Consider the following 20,101-nt stretch of genomic DNA (forward strand, 5'->3'; position numbering starts at 1 on the left):
ACGCATACGTTCAAAACCTCTAATGCTTCATGTGACGCTTTTGTAAGAGAAAGGATTAAAAGTTACGTGAGACTAAAATCATAACCTTTTCTCCAACTATTCACTGAGACTACTTGGTCCTAGTATCTTAAGTAGCCTCAGATGAGTATAAAAATGGTGTTCATAAAAGAATCCCACCGAAGTTTTTGTCTTCTAACATTTAATATGAATAATATATTATTTCTGTACTACGATATAAACTGAAATTATTTAGGAATGGTTCTTTAAGAGTTTCAAGTACAGATAACTGCAATATAGCACTATAAAACAGATGATGTCTTACGTGATGGGGCAACCTTCTAGGTCATTACCAGATGATGAAAACTATTGTTAAGGGTTATATTGACGGCAAAGCGTCTACTGGAGGACTAAGGATATCATTTCTCAGACAGGTCTTATAAGACATCGGTGCAAGGAGCTATGTAGCAGAAAAGAGGGTTACCAGTGGTCGTGGGGCCTGAAATCATGACACCAGCCCTTAGACTGAATACGTGAAGATAATTGCTAATATTCACGATCGTCTTCCTCGTCCTTTTACCAAGTTATTCGGGTCAAACTTGATTTAGAATTGGCCCTGATTTTCACCCAGGTGCCCTTTCTGACGCCAACCCTATGAGGAGAGATGCCGTGTGTTGTGTGCAGATGAGCAGAAGTCAATTAAGGCGAACACAAGTACCCAGTCTCTAAGCCAGAAGAATTATCCAGATACAGTTCAGTTCCTTGGTCCGGCAGGTAAGCGAACCTAGGGCCCTCTGAACTGAAGAGCTGTACACTTAAGCATCAGTCAAGAAGCCGGATGATTGCTGATATTCATGATGTATGGTTTTAATTAACTGGCCATTTTCTTCGACAATTTTTATTTCATTACTTCTTGTTCAAGCGTACAACAAACAGCTTTCAGACAATTTTTCAACAATGAGGTGAATACACATGTTTTTTAATTAATTACATTACCTTTGAACACAATAATGCTATATAATTTTCTGTTCATTGTTACAATAATAGCTTATGTCGCATGAAAACTGAAAAGGTCGAAAGAATCGAAAGAGTTTAAATTGCACAAACACAGAGTAAGATAAAGCCATAAGTAGCTTTAAGGAAGACAAATGTTATAGTTCAATTTTGTTTGTCTCAGCATTTTAGTGTTAAGAGGAGTTGGAATTCCCTGCCCGCACATATTCAGTTTAGCAAATTTTAACCCTGTATCTCTGAAATCTACGTACCAAGCGACCGTTACTTAGCCTGAAGGCCTGCAGATTACGAGGTGACGCATGGTCGGTGTGACGAATCCTCTGGACCGTTTTCTTAGCTTCTAGACCGGGAATGTTCTCTCGCCGTCAGATAGCTCATCAAATTGTTCTCAAGTTGACTGAGTTGGCTTAGAATCAGCCCTCAGACCTGATTAAAGATCTTTGACGTGGCCACGAATCAAACCCGAGGCCTCCAAAAAAGAGGCGGGCACGCTACCCCCAGAACTAGTGTTTACAGTGTTGAGATATTTATATTTTTTGACATCTGATATCAATTTCATTGAATCAGAATGAAGTGTCGTTCCTGAGTTGAGTAATTTTTGAAAGGAATAAAAATAGCATAAAACAGTCTAAATAAGACAATGAGAAAAATAAGACAAATGTCAAATATTATCATAAAAATGAATTGTGCATATTCATACACCGAATAACTGACCGAACACATAACTCTAAGCAGTTCAGTTCAACCTATATGAAAATATTTACATTATGCGTTCTGTAGTAGATGGAAATAGCCATATTTCATCTTATAAACAAATGTCAAATATTGTCATAAAAAAGAATCATGTATATTCATACACCGAATAACAGACCGAACACATAACTCTAAGCAGCCATACTATTATGGCAATGGTACCAACCTTTAACGAAATTTTTCTAAAAATTAGCAGCTATAAAACGATTCTCTGTCACTTGATTGTGGATATGCGGAGATTTCAAGATAAACATGTAAAATGGAGTAATTTTAACTAGAACTTAGTCATCAAATTTGTCTCTGGATGGGCTGAGTGGTTGTGACGGTTAAAGCGCTGGTATTATGAGCCCAAGTTTTCGGATTCGATCCCAGTTCAGTCTGCGTGATGAAATTCCGTTCAGTTTTTAGGGTTCCAACTCCCATTAAAAATGGAGCAGAGTTTAAATTTGTTCAAAAGAAAAACTTTCATTTTAAAGGTTCTTTCTGTTCCAGAGGAAATACTTCAGATGTGAAAAGTTCAAAACACATCTAAGCCTGGTGAGGTGTACTATAGAGCTGATGCAAGAAGTCTATACGATTCTTGTACAGATCTCTCTTGACGACCAACTGTGGACCAATATCTAAATAGTTGGTCTCAGACTGGGTGTACGGAATCCATTCTGGAATGTCATCGGTCGTGATTCCTGAAGTTGGATTTCTGAAACAGACAAGTAATCAGTGTTACAGTATGGATATGGTTATAGTATTGCCTTTCATCAATATTATCTAAATAATTAGTTGGCTGAGTGTAGAGAATCCATGTTGGATTGTGAATGTCCACGATTCCTGAAGATAAGTCATGAGTTACAATAGGTTGGTAATCAAAATAGGTACTACAAGAGGAGCTTGCCAGTTTTAAAATTTACAGTGTCCAAGTTGGATTCAAATGGAAAACCGTAGCTTTTCAGCTGGAGAAACTTAGGCAACCGTAGCGTTTCATTTATCAAAAGCTTCCTTCATATGGAAATGTCGAGGAGGTCAGGAGGACTGAAGTCGCTGACGTGATGAAGCAGGTGGCGGGACTCGAATGGATGTGGGTTGGCCACGTGTGAGAAGCACAATATGGACCAGCTTGATGTTCTCGATATTGCAAGCAATCCTAGTAATAATCCAAACTTTGATCAATGCCACCCCACGGACGTCAAGTGGCCAAAATTTGGGAAGGTATAAATTTGTACGTTTGTTTGTAATCGGATGAAAGGATGGTGATCAGACATAGTTCGTCGATTTCAGGATTTTTTAATAATTAACATAGAATTGTTTTAATGTAGTCATGAATGTTTTAAGCATAATTGAGTGGATGTCTAGCTTCTAAGATTTAGTACATACGTAAATACACAGACTGAATTTGAACCAGTGATCTCAGAAGTCTTTATATGACAAGGAAAGATGAAACATAAATTGTCTCTATGTAGATAAATTCAAAAACATTAGCAAATCAGGATAATATAGAAACTGGGTGGTAATTGTTAATTCTGTATGAATAATATTGATACAGGTCGGAAATATGGTCAATAAACTTCAGTGGTTGCATGGCCAGTTCTAAACAAACTCTAATATCGTACTGGGTCGTCGCTTATTACATGCTACCGCACTCTAACACGTAACTCTGACTTGTTAGGGATTAACTTTAATAAGTACATTTTTTTTACTCAGAGCATAATAATAATTTATTTTTTGTGCCAACCGATAAAAATCTCTCAGTGACTTGATGCAATTCAAGTGGGGGAACAATGTTCAGCGTGCTTCACATGGTTGGCTGGCTAAAGTGACAGGTGCTTCGGAAGAGTAGATTTTCAGTCTAAACTTCTGACGCGTCGGCATGCTCTCTGATTTATCTGTGCAGCAGGACGAGCTAATCTAAAGGGGAAACCTCGAGAAACATAAATGAACAGTGTAATTTCCATACAATTCAGGGACATTTATTTACAAAATATGTTTAAAATATCCACACTCATGTCCTTCATAGAATGCTAGACTCTTCATAATGCCTTCTCCAACCTCGACAGCATGGAGGATGTTATCTTTCTCAAGTGTTATCTTTCTCATCCATCCCACAATATCATCCATGTTATCAGCTTGTTGTCTCAGAACTCACGAGTCTTACAAAGATCGAGTATCAAAATTCACGAATTTCAAGAAAAGGTTTCTTTACCTGGACGAGTCTCAAAACTCACGAGCTGGCCAGTTCTTCTTTGAAAGGATAAATGTCCATCCTACCCACATCTGGACTGTATATATTTCAAAACGTAATCGGAATTGTGCGAAATTGTCCATTGCCAGCGCCAGCCGGAACTGCCTGCCCTCTTGTATTTGGAACCTCTCTCATCTGTCGTGTAACTTCGCACAACGAATACGCGAGAGAAGGTTGAGAAACCCACGGACATCAGGCAAACATTGGTGGACTGCTTCACCTAAAACGCTACTGTCACTTGCAATCATAACTTTACCAGCACACGTGGATGACAGCGTTTTATTACAAAACCACACTGTATCCCCCGAGTTGTCTTCTTTCTGCTAATGAAACCTATAACAGTTATACGTTAAATTTAGTTTACCCTTTTGTGAAGGAATTAATTCCATGTTGTGCACTGCTCGATAACACCAAACACAACTGTATCATTTTTCTACGAATTTTCTGTTCTGTTCAATGCAAGTCCTCCTCCAATTACAAACATGCATGTTTTTTAGAAGAAATCTTTTGTTTGTCTGCGCAGTCACTCGTGCACGCATTTCATCCTTCGTCTCAGTGCCCCCGGAGTATCGCAAACATGCGGTTATCACTAGGGGTAAGCTCTGGTAAATATGATGAATGTAGAGGACATTAAAAATGCAGGTCTTGGATGATAGCAACTGATATATGTGTACCATGAAGTTGGGCATTGCCATGTTGCTACTGTGGCAGACTACATCGCCATGTTGAATCGTCATTCGACGATTAATTTCAATAGGCTTCGCACCTTCACTACTTAAATGCCGAATAACGAACTGTTGTTCTTCTTTCGTGCATGTCTTAAGTGGGGCGGCCATTGTTACACTGGAACTTCGGATGTGTTTATTTGTCTGCTTACCTCTTAGGACTACAATCGGAGAGAACCGTGGCGCAACTTGTGGTTTTGTGTTAGAATTTTAAAGATTTTTTTTGTGACTCGTCTTCGTAGAATATAAGCCACATGGTTCTTCTTGTCCATGTTAATCCAGGATCGTTGGAAGAAACTTGTTCGCTTGAAAATAAGTTTAAGGGAAGATAACTACTACTACTTTTCGAAGCATGATCAATACATCCATACATATTTTTTTCTAGATCTACACAGTGGGATTCATGGAACTTGGACCAGTCTCAGAAAAGTGTTGAAGACCTTTCGAATTTTCTACATATGCAAAGATTTTTAGGTGCACATTTTAAGGAAAATCGGGTAAAACAAAATCATATATTCCACATTCCGTACCTCTATCTATGCGGTATGAAGTGTTTGTAACATTGCATTTGATTTTTCTTGGCATCTAAGTCTTACCAAAATATTGCCTTTAAAACTCATTCATACAGTAGAGTTTACAATCCTGTATCTATGCATATTATACGCTAAGGTGGGGATGTATTTTTGTTAGATATGTTACATTAAAGTATTCCTTAAGCTTATTTGAATAGAAAATCTCATTTCAAGGGACAAGTTGTTTGAAATTATCACAATACATGGTTTTTCAAAACGAAATACATATATGAGCGGAAAACATCTGTTGATGTGTTCCAAATCCAGACACATCCAAAATACATTCCAAATAATTTGATAAACCACGAATTACTAAACGTTTGTGATTGGTCCTCCTTGGCAACTAGTCTAAAAATATATTGCCTTTGAAACTCATTCATACAGTGGAGTTACAGTGATGTACGCTTCTCCTGACAGGAATGTATTTGTGACTTATCTGATTTTAGTACTAAAAGACACACTTGTAGCCAATGAGATAAACCAAGAAGGGAGCTAGATTACCAACCAACTACAGCAATAGGCCTACTCACCCAGTCTTCGCGAAGTTTGTCCACAAGCTTATGAACTGAGACCGCACTTTGATGTCCTTGGGATCATTTGATGCCACGAGACTATATTTAAAAAGATATCCCAAATCATCACCATGGGATACACCTGTAGAAAAGAAATCATACATTAAGAGTACTTAACACTTTCGTGACAACCAGATTTACACCAGCTCACAGAATTTGAAAACGCATTAGTTCTCTAACTGCAAATATAAAGCATAGTAAAAGAAATATACAATTTCATACAGAGTTCGCAATAGAGACACAGATAAATCTGGAACTCATTTCCAAGAACTGACAAGCATACTATTTTTGTACACATTTTTGTACTAGGACAGGCGAAACAAGACTCGTTAGAAGTTGTTAAATACGTGGATGGTCGAATACTTCCTATATCACTGAATTATATTAAAGCAATACAAAAAGGAAGTCCATAAAATAATTCGAAATTCAAATTTTGTCTGTGGGAAGGAATAAATAAAATCCTACGATAAATTAAGTAAACTATAAATGTTAATAGGTTGAAACAGAATAAAGTCCTCGGTAATCCGATAATTTTGTCTGTGGTCTGTTTGGATTATATAATAAGGCATGCAATACTCTAATACATTGTACATCTACGGTGTTAGCTGCCACAAGGCACCGTGGCAGGTTTAATTCCTTGTGCCAAAAGACGATTACCGATTTTTCTATTTACAGTAGGAGAGCTCTACTAACCGGAGCAAATGGGGACGTGTAGGGTATGATGGTTTTGGAAATCGTAAATTTCGGATAACAATTAAAATGTCATTTAGGGGTTAAGAAACGATTTTTGACGTTTAAGGTGAAGGTAAACGAAGACAATACATAAACCATGTTTCAAAGTATTTCAATAAACCAAAACTACAGTACCGGTACATATTAACAAAAATACGATGCTCCATAATGCATATAATTTATCTAATCAGTGTGCTCTAATATTTTTGAAAACTATTTTCGTTTGATTTTTGTTTTTACATTGTTTTCCAGCCGCTATATCATGCCTCCATTTCATTGTCAGAATGCCAGAAACTTTCATTCGTCACATCACAAACTGAGTTGACAATAGAGAAGGGAAGGAGGCAGTCAAGATCAGAGCCCATGCGTTACGTTACTCATCCCCTTTGTCATAACATAACACACGATGTTTCCTTAATTTTTTAAACTGATCATATCAATTTTTTAAACTGATGATATCAATTTTTTAAACTGATGATATCAATTTTTTCGGTCATTTCGGTTAAACGGAAATTGGCTAACAGAGGTTCTACCATAAATGAAAATTATTGTGTGTTCATACAAATGTGAAAGTTACCGAAATGTAGAGAGGAAAATAAGGTAACAGTGCATTACAACATATAGTAATGAGTTCTTATATAGGAAAACGTGCTTTATAAGTACAGTAAAAAGTACAGTAGGTGGCAGAACAAACGGTACTGAAATTAAAAACATGCTCTGAACATCAATATATGTCATTACACATGCAAATTGACAATGGAAACATGTATAAAACTGCATCGGTACTGCATGTATTCAAAATGTGCTCTTTCACGTATGCCTCATTGTTCATAACGGCCCAACAGATTATCGAATATGTTGATGAACGCAGGTTACTGCAAGGACAAAAGAATTACGTTATCTCCTCTCGTACTTTACATAAAAAATAAACAAACAAAGTGTTTTATAATTATCTTATGAAAGTCACTCACGCCTGTCAATTTCATTTTAATATCTTTTAAGGAAAATGTGTAACTTGCGGAAGACAAGTTCTAAGTTTACATACAGCTACGCCCACGTCCACACATATTAATAATAAAAAATTTGATTGACATAATTTCGGACCTTACTCGTGAAACATTCAGAGGTGTGAGAATTGTTAGACTCAAAGGGAATGTTACAAAATAAAAGAGCTAGTGTTTTAGTCTTTGCCTCATTTGCCTTTCGAATTCTCACCATAGAACTTCCTGCCTTTCAGTCAAATATAAATTCGACAAAATATTCGTAGAAGACGTTATTACTCGTAATTTTTTCATATTACGTTGAGAGCATGTCTTCCTACATGGTCAACTGACACTCCTTTAATATCAGCTTCCAACAGTTTCTATAGTACAGTGAATTATATCAATGCTCAAGTAAAACATAAAATCACATAACCAGGTCATGTGCTACTTACATTCAAAAGGGGTGTTAAAAGTCATCAACAATGGACTTAAATACCGTATTGATATAAGAGTCTAAATTAGCTGCAGTGGCATCACTGGTGTAATTTAAGGAAAATATTACTTGTGTTCCATAATTTACTTTAAGGAGACTAATGACTGATAGAAGAGTTCCAAAAAAGAGATTTGTTCTGGGCAAAGTGGAGGCGGGACAGGTTTTTCCTGGTACTCCCATTTCCACTGCCGTCTTTCATTCCAGCAACAATGTCGAATATCATTTCATCTGTCAATCATGATTGTCAGTAATGATTATCCCAGAGGAGTGTGACAGGCTTCGGCAGCTGGCACAGTTCCTATCCTCGTCGTTTGATGGGGCTTCATTTATTCCATTCCATTCCTGATCCGGTAGAATAATTGAAAACATGCTGAGGATTTTCATTATTTTACATTATTTTTCTATTCTTCCAGTTATCTCATATCATGTGCATTAGCTTTTTAATAATTTTGTTCTTCGGTTTCTTTAATTATCCACTTTCACGATGCCTTTCCGTGTAAAGAATGCTTCTATATCTCTTTTCATTACTGGGAACAAATCCTTGTCCTGATTTAGTAACAGGGAATAATAATAATAATAATAATAATAATAATAATAATAATAATAATAATAATAATAATAATAATAATAATAATAATAATAATAATAATAATAATACATTTTCTACAATAACAGCAAGGCTTGTAATGAAATTGCTTACTTTTATATACGCAAATGTAATTCACTTCAACAATCTTATTCTTCTTTTTCTATCTACCATTTTCCCACACTTCAGGGGTCGCTGATGGGAACCGCGTCGTACGTGTGGATTTGACCCTGTTTTACGGCCGGATGCTCTTCCTGACGCCAACCTCATGCGCAGGGATGTAATCACTATTGCGTGTTCATGTGGTGGTCGGAAGTGTGGTGTGTTGTTTGAATATGAAGAGGTGAGTGTTGGGAAAAACACAAACACCCAGTCCCCGAGCCAGACGAATTAATCAGAAGCTATTTAAATCCCCTACCGGACCGGGAATCGAATTCGGGACCCTATGAACCGAAGGACAGTAAGCTGACCATTCAGCCAACGAATCGGAAACTTCACTTCAATAATACTGTTATAAATTGGGTTTCAAGTAACAACGACTAGCTCATTTTTATTTTAACATGACTTCACTTTCCCGAATAAGGACAGAGTGCGTTGCTAATTTTGGTTTCTATTTTACATATTAGACATATTAGGCATAAAATTTACCAAGTTCAGTGTATTTCAAAAACAAATAAAAATCAAATTTTGAGAAGTTGGTGCTAGAAAGACATGAAATGTTTGTGGTATTACGTAAAATAAATTTACGAATAGACATGATACTCTATAGGCTTTTGGGCTTTTCCCGTGTCAGAAAATAAGGTGTATTCTTTATGTTTCGCTGAGAACTGTGCTCTGCGTCCTCAGAAGAAATCTCGACTGACCACGAGAAAGGCTTAAGAAGCGAAACGTAATGAATTTCACCTTATTTTCTGACACGGCATAAGCCCAAAAGCCTATACAGTATCATTTCTATAAGTACAGGCCGTGAAAGCATCAATGGCAAAATTTACGAATATTTTCATTATTTTCTACTACCAGCCGCATACCACCACACCACTCTATGGACCGTAAGGTGAGACAACCTTCTCTCTTTCCGTAATTTGAATTCATTACCTAAATTCAGCGCGACTTCTATTAGATTTTTTCCTTCTTACAGATTCCACTTCACGGAACCAAAAATTTATAACTCTTAGAAGATTAAACATCCACAAAATCAACCTTGGTCCGATTTAACTATAATAAAAGCAACAGACACATAACAGCCAACAAAATTCCATTATATATCAACAAAAACTAAGAACTTCGTAACAATATTTACAATAATGACGAGAAATACACAATAACTTTTCCACAGAAGAAGATCCCAATGAGAGGATGAAAAAACCCACGACCTGTTTTCCAGTCAATGACCGGGTCAGGGATGTAAAGAATGAACCATATATAGGCTATTATTACGATGGGATCGCTACTCCCAAAGTGATTTATTAATGACTGATAGATACAATGAAATGAGAATGGAGAGTGTTGATGGAATGAAAGGTGACAGGGAAAACCGGAGTACCCGGAGAAAAACCTGTCTCACCTCCGCTTTGTCCAGCACAAATCTCACATGGAGTGACCGGGATTTGAACCATGGTATGCAGCGGTGAGAGGGCGACGCGCTGCCGTCTTAGCCACGGAGGCTCAGACAGAGGCTTACCCAATGAGAGGATATAACTCTTAAAAGAAACTCACACAAATGTCTTGATATTTTAATTGTTTTATAACATTTTTTATGTACTGATGATGATCCAGAAGATCGAAAGATATCTAAGCTTTAAACTATTAATGTGTTTATTTTAGAGTTATCAACATTATGCATTGAATAAGTTGCATAAAATCCTATACTTGAATTGAATATTTTCATTCTAAAAAGCATGCCCGTGAAACTAAAAGAGAAAATATTTTCTTTTCAGTGTCTTGTCAAGTTCCATATTTGTGACATAGTGCCTGTTAAGGTGTTTTTGAGTTTCAAGATGGTTAATGTTACCTGAAAAGTTTCCGAGTCCGAGTATCCTCTTCAACGCACCGAAGCCTCCATCATACGATAAATGATACATGTACAGAGGAGTAGTTGTGTGATTAGACATGACGTTCAGTGACTCGATAAGTCCCTCGTTGAAGGCTACGTCTGATGTGAGCTGTAAGAACACAAACCACGTATGAAATACTAAGCGGAATGGGAAAGCAATAAAACAAGACTTTTACAAAAGGTTGTCTCATAAAATTATTTGTAATGCTGTATGGAATGGTGTATAATTTATTATGACACACTCCTCGTAAATTAAGAAAATATAATTTTAATGCATAAGTGACAAACTTTACAACTTCGGGCATGCTTCTCTTTGAAGTTACCTATTTCTGTAACACTTTGATCTAGAAGGGTATGGTTTTCACTTGTCTATCCCAGAATTCAGCGTGAAGAATTTGCCAGCACTGTCATAAAAACACTCAGATAATGCTGATTATGGATCAGGCTGTTTTCAGGTGTTGACATGGGTAAAGGTGTGAATGAAGATTTTCTCTTACTTTGAACTCATTTTGTGAAAATTGACTTCTTTTTTACATCTCATGAAGCATAAAAATTTCTAAAACTTTTTTGTCATGTTAATTTTTTCGACAGAAGGATTAATAAGGGAGATGTCATAAACAGTTGGTTTTGCAGGCTAAGTCTAGCGGGCATAGACCAAAAGGTGTTGTACGTGGAGCAGTTTCCTTATCTATCTATATAACCGTGTGTCTCTGCATTGACTATTTTGGCGAAATTTTCGTACATCTATCCGTTTAAGGGGTAATAATGACCATCTGCATATATTTTTATCTATAGTTTCCTGAAAGTCCAAAATTTTACTCCCCTCGCCCAAAATCGAGATTGTGGCACAATCTGCCAGACGAGCCAGAAAATTGAAATTAGAGAAAATTATACGTTTTAGCTTGTAACCAACGGAAATCTTCCAAAATCTTTAAATTTTTCATATTTTATCCCCCGCATAATTTAATATGCGCACGAGCATCATTTTATTATCAAATTAAATTAATGATATTCGAATTCGAAATAATATTCAAATAATTTTTTCAGAATTATTAGGAGTTTATTAACATGCACCATCCCATTTGTTTTATTTCTGGATGTACATCAAGAACTAATCTAAAATGTAAAATTTAAGGCTCGTATTGCATCATCGTAGTTCTCAGGATGACTTTATTTTTTGTAATAAATCATCTACCATTGGTTTATATTGGGAGAGTCGTTATTTGGAGATATCTGTCCATATCCTTTGATACACACCATTTTTGGAACTTGTCAAATCCCTTACTGAGCACCCCTGAGGGTGTCTCGTGTTTCTCGAGTACAGTTGTTAGTCGCGGCGTAAACGGGCAGAATATACATATATATTACATGACAATAATTCAATTAAATACAAATTAAATTAATAATACAAATAATGATAAACGATGAGGTTATATTGAATTTAATAAAATAAGAAGAAAAAATTCTTAAAACTGATATCCTATTTGTTAAAAATAGGTAGTGCATAAAATTTAATACATACATACATTATCATTATAGACTGTTTTGCCTTTCAGCGTTCAGTCTGCAAGCCTCTGTGAATTTACTAAACTTCGCCACAATCCTCGATTTGCAACTAATGTTGTGGCCTCATTTAGTTCTATACCTCCTATCTTTAAATCGTTAGAAACCGAGTCTAACCGTCGTCGTCTTGGTCTCCCTCTACTTCTCTTACCCTCCAAAGCAGAGTCCATTATTCTCCTAGGTAACCTATCCTCCTCCATTCGCCTCACATGACCCCACTACCGAAGCCGGTTTGTGCGTACAGCTTCATCCATCGAGTTCATTCCTAAATAGCCTTTATCTCCTCATTCCGAGTACCCTCCTGCCATTGTTGCCACCTGTTTGTACCAGCAATCATTCTTGCTACTTTCATGTCTGTTACTTCTAACTTATGAATAAGATATCCTGAGTCCACCCACTTTTCGCTCCTGTAAAGCAAAGTTGGTCTGAAAACAGACCGATGTAAAGATAGTTTCGTCTGGGAGCTGACTTCCTTTTTACAGAATACTGTTGATCGCAACTGCGAGCTCACTGCATTAGCTTTACGACACCTTGATTCAATCTCACTTACTATATTACCATCCTGGGAGAACACACAACCTAAATACTTGAAATTATCGACCTGTTCTAGCTTTGTATCACCAATCTGACATTCAATTCTGTTGAATTTTTTACCTACTGCAGCCTTTCTGCACAATCTGCCATTAAGACCAAGTTGTCAGCATAGGCCAGACTGCTTACTACATTTCCACCTAACTGAATCCCGCGCTGCCATTTTATATCTTTCAGCAGATGATCCATGTAAACTACGAACAGCAAAGGTGAAAAATTGCAGCCTTGTCTAAACTCTGTAAGTACCCTGAACCAAGAACTCATTCTACCATCAATTCTCACTGAAGCCCAATTGTCAACATAAATGCCTTTGATTGATTTTAATAATCTACCTTTCGTGCTGACGGCTGATCCTTTCACACCAGAAACATCATCTTCACGGTCCTTTTCAGGACCACAGTTAACAATAATTTCTATTAACATTGAAGGTATATCTTCAACAAAAGAGGAACTGTTACAAAATATATGCAGTCAACACAATTGTCACATACTGTGCATACAGGAGACACACAGAAGTAGTGAAATGCGTAGACCAAAAATTAATGGAATGCGTCTAGCTGTTGAACGGCCACACCAAAAGTACGGAAGTGCCATATTTGTCCGACACGATATTCAGCTTCAGTCCACAGCCCTCACGGAGGAAAATGATATTGAAGTCCTCACTATAGAAGTAGGTAGCTGCACCATCTCCTCTTTGTATAAGCTACCTGGAGTTGAATTTACTGTTAGTAATCCTTCCAATTTTCAGAATCAACACACGAAAATAGTAATTGGGGATTTCAATTGCCATAGTAATGTGTGGGGTTATGAATACGAAGATGAGAGTGGTATAGCAGTGCAAGAATGGGCAGAAACAAACTACCCAACTCTCATTCATGATGCTAAACTACCAGCTTCATTTAACAGTGGCAGATGGAGACGAGGATATAACGCTGATCTGATTTTCAGCAGTAATAATATTAGCCAACAATGTGTAAAGTATGTCTGCAACCCAATACCTAACACGCAGCATAGACCAATAATGTGCCACATTAATGCAGCAGTCAGAGCACAAGGTGTTCCATTCCGAAGGAGGTATAACTTAAAAAGGCAAACTGGTCAAAGTTTGCAGAGATGTTAGATGTTGAAGTGTCCATCATCCAGCCAACACCAGAGTGTTACGATACTTTTGTTGATGCCGTAAAGAAATGCTCCAGAAAGTCCATACCTAGAGGCTGTCGGACGTGGTATGTCCCTGGCCTTACCTCAGACCTTGTTGCCCAGCTTACGGAATATGCAACTTTGTTTGAAGAAAATCCCCTGGGAGAAAAGACAGTGGAAGTTGGGAACAATCTCATGTCATCATTGACAACATCAAAACGAAATCAGTGGATGAAAACTATTGAAAGTATAGATCTTACGAGAGATAGCCATAAAGCCTGGAGATTATTGAAACACCTTAACAATGATCCAACGAAGACTACCCAACATTTCAATGTCACTGCAAATCAGATAGCACACCAACTGCTCTTAAATGGGAAAGCAACCAATAAAATCCGAAGGCCAAAAATACAGAGGAAGATTCAAGAAGAAAGAAGTGACCTCACTGTCCCCTTCACCATGTTGGAGTTGGAAAAAGTCATCAAAGAATGTAAAAGTGGAAAATCAGCGGGTCTAGATGACATTCGAGTAGAACAGATAAAGAAATTTGGGCCTAAAACCAAATAATGGGTTCTGCAACTCTTCAATAGATGTGTGAGCAGAGGTCAGATACCAAAGACATGGCGAAAAAGTAGAGTAATTGCTTTGCTCAAACCTGGCAAGGAAGGAAATCATCCTAAAGATTTCAGACCTGTTACCCTTTTGTGTCATATGTATAACTTACTGGAAAGGATGATCCTAAATCGCATTCAACCCATGATTGACCCTCTCCTCATACCACAACAAGCTGGATTTCGTCCGGGTAAGAGCTGCACTGAACAACTACTGAATCTTACACAATTCGTTGAGGATGGCTTTGAAAGACACAAGGTGACAGGTGTAGTCTTTGTAGATTTGACTGCAGCGTATGACACCGTCAACCATCAACTTCTGTTAGTTAAAGTCTACAATCTGACCAAGGACATTAAGATAACCAGATTTATCGCAACCCTTCTTCAGAACCGTAAATTTTTTGTGGACTTCCAAGGACAGCGAAGTCGGTGGAGGACACAAAGAAACGGTTTACCTCAAGGAAGTGTGCTGGCACCAATCCTTTTTAATATATACACGAATGACCAGCCGGTAGCTCCAAATAGCAGAAGTTTCTTGTATGCTGATGATCTTGCTCTGGCAACACAATGTACAGACTTTGAGACAGTGGAAAGGAATCTAACCATCGCCCTCGAAAGTTTGTCATCCTATTACAAGGCAAACCAGTTAAGGCCTAGCCCTATGAAAACACAAGTTTGTGCCTTTCATCTGAAAAATAGGGAAGCTCATCGTAAGCTGCATATAGTGTGGTCAGGTGTTGAGTTACAATACTGTGAAACTCCAAAATACCTAGGAGTGACGCTTGATAGAGCTCTTACATTCAAGAAACACTGCATGTACACTAAACTTAAAGTTTCCACCAGGAATCATCTTCTACGTAAATTATCTGGATCAGAATGGGGCAGTCAACCAAAAACTATTCGTGCTTCCGCCATGGCACTATGTTATTCTGCAGCGGAATATGCCTGCCCTGTTTGGTACAATTCATCTCATGCCAGACAGGTAGACATAGCACTTAATGAGACCTGCAGACTTGTTACAGGTTGTCTAAAGTCTACTCCAACTGGAAAACTCTATCGTCTTGCAGGGATAGCACCACCCGGTGTGCGAAGAGAAGTAGCTGCAAAATATAGCTGCAAATAAGGAAAGGACAAAGGTTAAGCACGAAAGTACTCATCTACTGCATGGACATGAGCTTCCAGTACAGAGACTGAAATCTAGGAAGAGCTTCCTACGAACATCTCAGGAACTTATAGTACCAGCTGAGAAGGCAAGGATACAGCTATGGAAGACGAAGATCCCCCAAGGCTCTGAGCAGATGGCGGTTGAGGAACGTTTGCCACCCGGTTGCAATGCGAGCTGGACAATCTTGAAATCTCTCAATAGGTTGAGATCAGGAGTGGGAAGGTCCAAAGTAAATTTGGCAAGATGGGGCTTCATCAATGGCGACAACACCAAGTGTGACTGCGGAGAAGATCAACCATCCAGCATCTGCTTCAGTGTCCGCTGTGTCCATCTTTGTGCACGCAAGATGACCTGAATCGAGCTACGAAGAGAGGACTCGAAGTAGAGTTGTATTGGTCCAAGATTATTTAAATGTTACTTGAAATTATTGTAACTGTTTTCTGTTTTTGATGTATCTGACACGAGAATAATAATAATAATAATAATAATAATCTACCTTTAATTCCATAGTCCCCCAGTATAGCGACATCTTTTCCCTCGACAGTTGTAAAATGAAACGATTATGAATTTTAAACTAATCTTCTATCAGGGCATCCGTGACAATACAATGGTTGCCAGTAGTATCATAAAGTTTACGTATGATCCTTATTTTATTTCTTAATTCTTTTTCACCCCAGGGTTTTCCCCCCTCAGACTCTGCGAGGGATCTCACTTCTACCGCCTCAAGGGCAGTGTCCTCGAGCGTGAAACTTTGGTTCGGGGATACAATTAGAGCGGAGGACCAGTATATCACAAATGTGGCTTCAACTGCCAGGCTGAGCAGGGGCCTTGTGGGAGGATGGGAAGATTGGAAGGGATAGGCAGGGAAGAGGGAAGGAAGCGGCCATGGTCTTAAGTTACGCACCTTCCCGGCATTTGTCTGGAGGAGAAGTGGGAAACGACGGAAAACCACTTCAAGGATGGGTGAGGTGGGAATCGAACCCCCTCTAATCAATTGACCTCCCGAGGCTGAGTGGAGCCCGTTTCAGTCCTCGTACCATATTTGAAATTCTTGTGCCAGAGCCGGGAATCAAACCCAGGCCTCCGGAGGTGGCAGTTAATCCTTTAAACACTGCGCCACAGAGGTGAGTTATGACCCTTATTGGTGCATAAAATGTCTCCAGAGAGCTTCTTTGAAGAGTGCGAATAGCACTTAAACCCCTGATACTTTCATTAAAGGGGTTCCATTCACGGCAGGCAGGTACTGTGAATGAATTATCGTGAATGGCAGTTCTACGCAATTATTAGTAGATCTAGTGTATTTGAAATATGATGTAAGGCTATGAAGAATGAAGGACTTTATGGAGGAGATATGGCTATTAGCTTTAGATTGAAAGGAAGTAAAGAAGGGGATCAAAGCCGCAGATGACACACTTGACAGAAGTAAAAAGAAGGAACAGAATATTCTTATATGTTCGAGTGCGGGTGCAGACAGCGTATAACTTATAAGTCAAAAAATAAAATATTGTATTTCGGAAGATTTCAAAATTTTCTGCTGACATGCTCTTAAAATGTTGTATTGTTGAGGATCTTTTGTAATTCATTTAATAATAAAACAGATGATCGTAATGAAGATCCGCGTGTCATCCATTTCCGTATCCATAGCATTTTAGTATTTTTGGCCCAAGGTTAAAGTGAAAGAGGTTAAAATCCCACGACACGACCTTCCATAAGGCAGAATACCTGAATGACTATGATGATGTATCAAATGCTTATTCGAATTTTAATGTCATAGCCTTTACGTACCACTAACTACTTTTTGACGGTTTTCGGAGACGCTGAAATGTCGGAATTTAGTCCCGCAGTTCTTTTACGTGCCAGTAAATCTACTGACATGAGGTTGACGTATTTGATCACCTTCAAATACCACAGAACTGAACCTTCCAAGTTTGGGTCAGAAGGCTAGTGACTCAACCGCCAGAGCTATTCAGTCCCGCAATATAAATTCTTACAAGATATGTAATAATTTTCTTAAGTTTTCTTGGATCTTTTTTCATGATGTATGAATAATGTGTTGTCCTGCTCATCTGAGCTGTTCACGGAACACAATATAGTACAGTATGTCTTGTCCTGCTCGTCTGAGCTGTTCACGGAACACAAGACAGTACAGTATGTCTTGTCTTACTCGTCTGAGCTGTTCACGGATCACAAGACAGTACAGTATGTCTTGTCCTGCTCGTCTGAGCTGTTCACGGAACACAAGACAGTACACTCTGTTTTGTCTCTTGTCCTGCTCGTCTGAGCTGTTCACGGAACACAAGACAGTATAGTATGTCTTGTCCTGCTCGTCTGAGCTGTTCACGGAACACAAGACAGTACAGTATGTCTTGTCCTGCTCGTCTGAGTTGTTCACTGAATACAAGACAGTACAGTATATCTTGTGCTGACATAGTGTTCCCGTTTAAATTTGGCTTCGGTGTTGTTTTGAATCAATCTCTGTACCCAAATAGAGCTTAGAAGTTTCTACCTAGGTAAATTCCTAATTCGTTGGCCACCCACTGTACAGTAGATGATTCTACATTTTATTTATCGTTTTGATCAAAATTAATGTATGTTTATATGTCTACCGCTTATAATGATTTTGGGTGGGGGATGAGGTGATATTAATTATTATGGCGCGTTTTACAGCCGGATGCCCTTCCTGACGTCAGCATCAATTGAGGAGCTAATGAAGATGAAATGAAAGATGGTGAATGTAATTAGGTAAGGAGGTGGAAGGGGTCGGCTGTGACCTATGGATAGGACATTTCACTGCTTTTGCCTGGAAGTGAAAATGGGAAACAACAATGAAGACTCCTCAGGACAGCCGACGATGGGGTTCGAAACCACGCATCTCCCGAATGCAGAGTTTCGATTAATAGCCGTGGCGAGTTAATACTCTCGGCCACTCCGCTCGGTTCGATCAAAATTAATACTCCTTTTCTTCTTCTTGTACCGCTTTTGCCGCACCTTGTGGGGTTGCGGGCGATACCTGTATCGCAAATGGGGATTTGGTCCCTGTTTTACGGCTGGATGCCCTTCCTGACGCTAATCCTATCTGGAGGGGCGTAATACCTATTGCGTGTTTATGTGATGTTTGGAAGTGTGGTGTGTTGTCTGAATATGAAGAGAGCGTTGGGACAAACACAACAACCAGTCCACGAACCAGAAGAATCAATCACACGCGATTGAAATCCCTGATCCGGCCGGGAGTTGAACCCAGGACTCTCTGAACCAAAGGCCTCAGCGCTGACCATTCAGTCAAGAAGCCGGATGATCATTAATTAATACTATAACATCAAATTCTTATTTATTGTCTTTGACTTACTTCAATAAATTTCTCTATCAGATCCATGCTGAAGGGCTGATCTTCAAAATAGAAGGACTTTATCCTGGCGATCAGTTCGTCACAGTTATCTACTTCATTGCAGCCTCTCACATCTCTCTTCAGCACCTTCGAGAAATTTTCATTTATTTCTTTCTCTGTTCTCGAACCGTCTAATAAACCTCCAACTGTAACATGAAGAGAAATGTATTAGTGTCTTAGGTAAGCTACTCACCAAAATTTCATAGTGACATACTTAACATAAATAAAAGTTAATACAAGATCCTTATGCAGTCAGGCGCTGGTGCAGACAGTGTATAGCCTATAAGTAATAATATACCGTGGTTCGAACATTTTCAACATTTTCTTTTGACATACTCATATTATTTTATTATTATAAATGTTTCATTTAACATGTCCATTGCTAGCATGAACTTCATAAAATAAATTTCGATTTGGATCCGTATTGGCAATTATGTTATATAAGTTGAGAAACTAGTATACTGGTTCCACATAGTCAATACATGTAAGTTTATTTACAATATTCAAAGTTATAAAACATCATATAAGAACAACAGTGCATGTTTCGGCCGCATTAGGCCATCTTCAGCTGTCTAGGAAATAACTTTAAATTAAAATTAACGTATTGAAAGTTGATGTTTCAGCATGCACATGTTTTAATTTAAAAGTATATTATATGAATGTAAATTTTACTAATGTTTTTCAACTTTCAATGCATTTATTTTAAGTTAAAGTTATTTTCTAGATAGCTGAAGATGGCCTAATGCGGCCGAAACGTGTACTGTTGTTCTAATATAATGCACTTACAACATTCGATTGTAAATAAACTTGTATGTATTGACTAGTTGGAATCAGTATACTAGTTTTTCCACTTGTATGATCTTCAAAATATTGTTGCTGAAATTGAGTCCGTCAATCACGTGTGAACGGTCGCGAGTCCATGTCAAGTATTTC

At 38.1% G+C, this 20,101-nt stretch overlaps 1 protein-coding gene across 2 annotated transcripts in view; it reads right to left on the reverse strand.

Annotated features, from left to right (window-relative positions):
* Positions 1-885: 885 nt before the first annotated feature.
* LOC136876948 (juvenile hormone esterase-like) overlaps positions 886-20,101 on the reverse strand; it is a 75,906-nt gene continuing 56,690 nt past the window's right edge. For both annotated transcript variants that reach the window (XM_067150717.2, XM_068228507.1), the window contains exons 8-11: positions 19,130-19,314; positions 10,672-10,822; positions 5,825-5,948; positions 886-2,461 (exon numbers count right to left, since the gene is read on the reverse strand). In XM_067150717.2, the coding sequence (XP_067006818.2) occupies positions 2,293-2,461; positions 5,825-5,948; positions 10,672-10,822; positions 19,130-19,314 (629 nt within the window). In that variant the 3' untranslated portion in view covers positions 886-2,292. The remainder of the gene's footprint in view (positions 2,462-5,824; positions 5,949-10,671; positions 10,823-19,129; positions 19,315-20,101) is intronic.

This window comes from Anabrus simplex, chromosome 7 (genome assembly GCF_040414725.1).
Source record: "Anabrus simplex isolate iqAnaSimp1 chromosome 7, ASM4041472v1, whole genome shotgun sequence".
Taxonomy (NCBI): domain Eukaryota; kingdom Metazoa; phylum Arthropoda; class Insecta; order Orthoptera; family Tettigoniidae; genus Anabrus; species Anabrus simplex.